The sequence below is a fragment of the Otolemur garnettii genome, unplaced genomic scaffold (assembly GCF_000181295.1).
Source record: "Otolemur garnettii isolate 467f Iridium unplaced genomic scaffold, OtoGar3 scaffold00179, whole genome shotgun sequence".
Taxonomy (NCBI): Eukaryota; Metazoa; Chordata; class Mammalia; order Primates; family Galagidae; genus Otolemur; species Otolemur garnettii.
Window position 1 is genome coordinate 1,318,224 of NW_003852574.1, and position 6,313 is coordinate 1,324,536.

The following is a 6,313-nucleotide window of genomic DNA, read 5'->3' on the forward strand; positions in this document are numbered from 1 at the left end:
CCCAGGGGGACAGCTTGAGGCTCTGTCTCAAAAAAAAAAAAAGAAACTGTCTCAAAAAAGAAAGATGGCTGTATAAATAGCAAAGGCTCTGAGACAACAGACTTGGACCTTGAACTGATACTACACTTCCCTGGCTGCGATTTCATGAACAAATTATCTAACTTCTAAGCTTTAATTTTTTTTAGTATAGTAAAAAGGAAGAAAATATCTACTTACCTACAGAATTGTAAGCATGAAGTATTATTTAAGGACACATAGTTGTGCTCAAAAAAGTAGGTTTTCTCCCTAATTTCTCTCCATAAAGTAAAACAGTTATTTCTTTACACCAAAATGTAGTTCCCCAGACAACATCATCATTGTCCGGGTACTTGTGAAAAATACAAATTCTGGCTCGGTGCCTGTGGCTCAAGTGGCTAAGGTGCCAGCCACATACACCTAAGGTAGCAGGTTCGAATTCAGCCCAGGCCCACTGAACAACAATGACGCTGCAACCAAAAAATAGCCAGGCATTGTAGCGAGTGCCTGTGGTCCCAGCTACTTGGGAGGCAGAGGCAGGAGACTCACTTGAGCCCAGGAGTTGGAAGTTGCTGTGAGCTATGATGCCATAGCACTCTACCCAGGGGGACAGCTTGAGGCTCTGTATCAAAAAAAAAAAAAAATACAAATTCTGGCCCATGTCTGTAGTCTCAGCACCTTGGGAAGCTGAGACAGGAGGATCACTTGAAGCCAGGAGTTCAAGATCAGCCTGAGCCACTGTTGCTTCTACAAAAAAACTAAATAGTCATGGGCAGTGGTACACATCTGTAGTCCCAGCTACTCCAGAGGTTAAGGCAGGAGGATCTCTTGAGCTTAGTAGTTTGAAGCTACGCTGATGTATGGTATGATGAAGCAACTGTATGTTGGCCTAGATAACTGAGCAACATCTTGTCTCCAAAACAAAGCAAAACAAATACAAATTTTCAGGTCCCACATCATTTTGAATCAGAAACTCTAGAAAGTGGGCCCAGCAATCTGTATTTTAACAAGTCTTCTACTGTAAGAATTACATAAGCAATCACATATTAAAATGAATAACATGTTCTTATGAAACATTACTATTGGGCAAAACAAAATAATTATAATAAGAACTTCACTGTTTTAACAGTTTTAGAATTCTCTTTAATGGCTAACTTAGTTGAAAATAGCTAGAAAATGAAATCAATATATAACCACCTACACCAGGGATCCTCAAACTACGGCCTGCGGGCCGCATGCAGCCCTCCTAGGACATTTATCCTGCCCGCCAGGTGTTTTTGCCACCATAACATGTCCTGCTTAGCAGCCAACTCATCCAGGGCCCGCAGTCCGGCCCTCCAACAGTCTGAGGGACAGTGAACTGGCCCCGTTTAAAAATTTTGAGGACCTCTGATACATACTCATATGAATGGTAAAACGTAACTATAGTCCAGAAAGTAGAAGGGGGAGGATATGGGAGGGAGGGTATTTGGGGGCACCTCATCTAATGTGTATGATGCAACGATACATTTTAAAACTATTAGGAAACGAGTATAGGGCAGCACCTATGGCTCAATGAGTAGGATGCCAGCCCCATATACTGAGGGTGGTAGGTTCAAACCCGGCCTTGACCAAACTGCAACAAAAAAATAGCTGGGCGTTATGGCAGGCACCTGTGGTCCCAGTGACTCGGGAGGCTGAGGCAAGAGAATCGCTTAAGCCTAGGAGTTAGAGGTTGTTGTGAGCTGTGTGACGCCATGGCACTCCACCAAGGGCGTCTACAAAAAAAAAAAAGAAATGAGCGTAATTTATTACTTGGATGGATTTATTACTTAATCCAATGTAAGCAATTCACATTATATATCGAAGCAATACCCTGAACCCCACAAATGCATCAATGTAAAAGTTATGATTTAATAAAAAATAATTTAAAGGAAAAACAAGAGCAACAGAAAATAGCTGGAAGGCTGGTACACTGGCTCACACCTGTAATCATAGCACTCTGGCAGGCCAAGGCGGGCAGATTATTTGAGCTCAGAAATTCCAGACCAGCCTGAGCAAAAGCAGACCCTGTCTCTAAAAAACAGCTGGGCATTCTGGTGGGTGCCTATAGTCCCAGCTACTTGGGAGGCTCAAAAAAAAAAAAAAAAGCTGGAGACAGCACCCCAAGCTCAGTGAGTAGGCCACTGGCCACATATATACATTGAGGCTGGTGGGTTCAAGCCTGGCCCAGGCCTGCTAAAGAACAACGACAACTGCAACCAAAAAATAGCCAGGCGTTGTGGCAGGGACCTGTAGTCCCAACTATTTGGGAGGCTGAGGCAAGAGAATTGCTAACGCCCAAGAGTTTGAGGTTGCTGTGAGCTGTGACGCCACAGCACTCTACCCAGGGCTAAATAATGAGACTCCTGTCTCAAAAAAAAAAAAAAAAAATTGCTGGAATCTCATATTTGCGTCTGCATCCAATCAGTTGTGCTACCTATCACACATGACATATGGTCTCTACAAACTCCAGCATACAGTATTGAAAGGATGAAAGTGAAAAGGGCAGGCCAAGTAGGGTGGCTCACATCTCATAACCCTAGCACTCAGGGAGGCCAAGGCAGATGAATTGCTTCAGCTTAGGAGTTTGAGACTAACTAGCCTGACCAAGAGTAAGAACCCCGTCTCTACCAAAAACAGAAAAAATGGACAGCTCGGTGGCTCATGCCTGTAATCCTAGCACTCTGGGAGGCCAAGGCAGGTGTTCTGCTTGAGCTCAGGAATTCTAGACTAGCCTGAGCAAGAGCAAGACCCTATCTCTAAAATAGCTGGAGGCTGGGCACGATTCTTTACACCGAGGCAAGAGGATTGCTTGAGCCCAAGAATCTGAGGTTACTGTAAGCTATGATGCCACAGCACTCTACCCAGAGTGACAATGAGACTCTGTCTAAAAAAAACAAAAAAAAATAGGCAAAAGACAACAATTCACCAACACATGCTAAACCTGTGCAGCAATATGTTTGAATACTTTTCAAATAATTGAGGCTCGGCACCTATGGCTCAAGTGGCTAAGGCGCCAGCCACATACACCTAAGGAGGCAGGTTCGAATCCAGCCTGGACCCGCCAAACAACAATGGCGGCTGCAACCAAAAAAATAGCCAGGCGTTGTGGCGGGCGCCTGTGATCCCAGCTTGGGAGGCTGAGGCAGGAGACTCGCTTCAGCCCAGGAGTTGGAGGTTGCTGTGAGCTATGATGCATGGCACTCTACCCAGGGGGACAGCTTGAGGCTCTGTCTCAAAAAGAAAAAAAGAAAAAAAGAAAAAAATAATTGAAAAGCAACTGGAGCCCCATAAGAATGAAATTAATGAGGAGGAAAAGGAAGAAGGAAAGAGGGAACTTGTATTTAAAATCAAAGATTAAGCATATGCTAGGCAGTAGGCTAAAGACTTAGAAAGTACATTTTATGTAATCCTTGAAGTTTAACTATAATGTAAATCCTTTTACATTCTTTCATTTCATAGATAACGAAGTGGACTTAAAGTGATTAAGTCACTTGCCTAATAGGACACATCTCAAGTAGCAGAGGCAATCCTTGAACTCATGTTTGTCTAAGTGAGTGATTCTCATGTGGCACACTCTTATGTCATGAGATGATCTTAGGTGTGCCACAAAAATTTTTACAGATCATAAATTATATTATTTTCAAAGCATAGTATGTAGATTCTTCCTTTTACTCTTTTTCTGGATCAATATAATTTACGTGTGCCGCAGAACTTTAATTATAGGTTCAAATGTACCATGACATAAAAAAGGATGAAAAACACTGCTCTAATAGATGTGATACTCCTACTAACCAATACCTTGACAGCAAATAAAATATATTAAACAGGCTAAGTCTCAATATTTCCCTTTTACCTGAACCTGCTGGGGCTGCTGAACCTGGATCTGCTGTTCTTGCTGTGTTTGTGGCTGAACACTGGTGGTGACCGGACAGGCAAGTTCAAGCAAAGACCCAGCCACTTCAGTGCTGTCTGTGTAAATGCAGTTCCCACTCTGTTGGTACACCATGGTAGTAGTGGCTGTCTGCTGGAACTCCTGAAGGGCTTCTGGCCCTTTAGAGGCCAGTGAGTCCAGAAATTCCTTCATTCTGTGCTGCGGGACAGACCGTGCCCTCACTCGGATATACTCTTCAAAGGAGATGGTGTTCTCCAGAGAATTATTCATATTGCAGAGTCCTTAGGGTACCTAGAAATAAATGGACAGAAATCAAAATCATGCTACTGTTTTTTAACATGACATGCACAGAAACCAACACCCTTGCATCAGACTGGAATATTTAGGACAGGTGTATACATCCAGAATCCAAATGTTTTATTACCTTAATTTTTCAGTTAATGGTGTTTTAAAATTATTTCCATTAACACTTATTAAATCAAAGTATATCACACTGAAAACAAAAATCAAAAGCATGCTTCACAGGATTGGACGTAACAGGGTAAAAATATAATTCCCACCTAGCTCCATGCCAATCCCACCTTCTCTGTAAAATCAAGCACTAGATATTCAATGTCACATGCAAAACTGCTCTGTGACCATCACAGAAAGTACTACCTAACAAAGAGGAGGGATTCCTACTGACACGTTTTATTTCCACTACCAAGTATGTGCTCCAGTGAGACACAGGTACACCACCTACCTGTGGCAAAACTCCCATCAGAAATACCAAAAATCCCATTTTGCCATATGTTACTCACATTCTTTTGCAGCACAGTCTATTGGTTACGAGCAATACACTGTGGAGCCAGATTACCTGGGTTCATCATATCCCAACTCCATTCCACCTCTTCTTAGCTATGTAACTCTGGACAAGTCAGTTAACTTTTGTTTTCTTGTCCATACAGAGGTGTTCAACATAGGAAGTAAGCCTTCTATACTAATACCTAGATGTGGTGCATGACCAGCCTGTGAAAATTAGGTCAACTTTAGGAGGTGGTCAAGGTAGAAAAGTGGCCAAGAATGGATTCTACTGTACTGTTAAAATAATATAGAGGAGGCTGGCTACAGTGGCTCACGCCTATATATAATCCTAGCACTCTGGGAGGCTAAGGCAGGTGGATAGCTTGAGCTCATGAAGTTCAAGATCACCCTGAGCCAAAGCGAGATGCTGTCTGTACTAAAAATAGAAAAACTGAGGCAAGAGGATCACTTGAGCTCAAGACTTGGAGGTTGCTGTGAGCTATAATGGTATGGTACTCTACCCAGGGTGACAGCTAGAGACTCCATCTCTAAAAAATAAATAAATAGGCTCAGCCTATTATAGCTCAGCGGCTAGGGCACCAACCACATATACCAGGTCTGGCGGATTAGAACCCAGCCTGGGCCTGCCAAACAACGACAACCACAACAAAATAGCTGGGTACTGCGCCGGGTACCTGTAGTCCGAGCTACTTGAGAGGCTGAGGGAAGAGAATAGCTTAAACCCAAGAGTTTGAGGTTGCTGTGAGCTGTGACGCCACCACACTCTACCAAGGGCAACCTAGTGAGACACTGTATCAAAAAATAAAATTAAATTAAATAAATAAAAATAGTAATTTAGAGGAAAACTTGAAAATTGCCTTAGATAACTAGGTCATCACTAAATTTCAGAAATGACACATTCCAACTTTTTCATCAAGTATTTATCTTAAGAATTAACCTGCAGGGCCAAAAGCAATAGCTCACACCTGTAATCTTAGCACTCCGAAGACCAAGGCAGGATTCCTTGCACTCAGGAGTTTGTGAGTAATAGAAAAATTAGGGCCAGGGAGGGGGAAGGGGAGTGGTACTCACAGCTCAGTGGGTAGGGCACTGGCCACATACACTGAGGCTGGTGGGTTGGGCCGGCTTGGGCCAGCTAAAAACAATGACAACTGAAATTGAAAAAGAAAAAAAGAGCTGGGCATTGTGGTGGGCACCTGTAAGTCCCAGCTACTTGGGAGGCTGAGGCAAGAGAATCACTTAAGCCCAAGAGTTGGAGGTTGCTGTGAACTGTGATGTCACAGCACTCTACCCAGAGCGACAGCTTAAGACTGTGTCTCAAAAAGAGAAAAGAAATAAAAAAAAAAATAGGAAGGGGCACTGTAGCAGGTACCTGTAATCCCAGTTATTCAGGAAGCTGAGGCAACAGGATTGCTTGACCCCAGAAGTTTGAGGTTGCCCTGAGCCAGGCTGATGAACACCATGCACTATAGCCTGGGCAACAGAGCAAGACACTGTCTAAAAAAATTAATAAATAAACTTTAGGCTCGGTGCCTGTGGCTCAAGCGGCTAAGGCGCCAGCCACATACACCTAAGGTG

General features: G+C 43.2%; 1 protein-coding gene across 6 annotated transcripts in view; it reads right to left on the reverse strand.

Annotated features, from left to right (window-relative positions):
* The window catches only part of QRICH1 (glutamine rich 1), a 64,145-nt gene that overhangs the window by 47,298 nt on the left and 10,534 nt on the right, over positions 1 to 6,313 (reverse strand). For all 6 annotated transcript variants that reach the window (XM_003800572.3, XM_023519569.1, XM_023519573.1 and 3 more), the window contains one exon: positions 3,893 to 4,222. In XM_003800572.3, coding sequence (XP_003800620.1) covers positions 3,893 to 4,201 — 309 coding nt within the window. In that variant the 5' untranslated portion in view covers positions 4,202 to 4,222. The remainder of the gene's footprint in view (positions 1 to 3,892; positions 4,223 to 6,313) is intronic.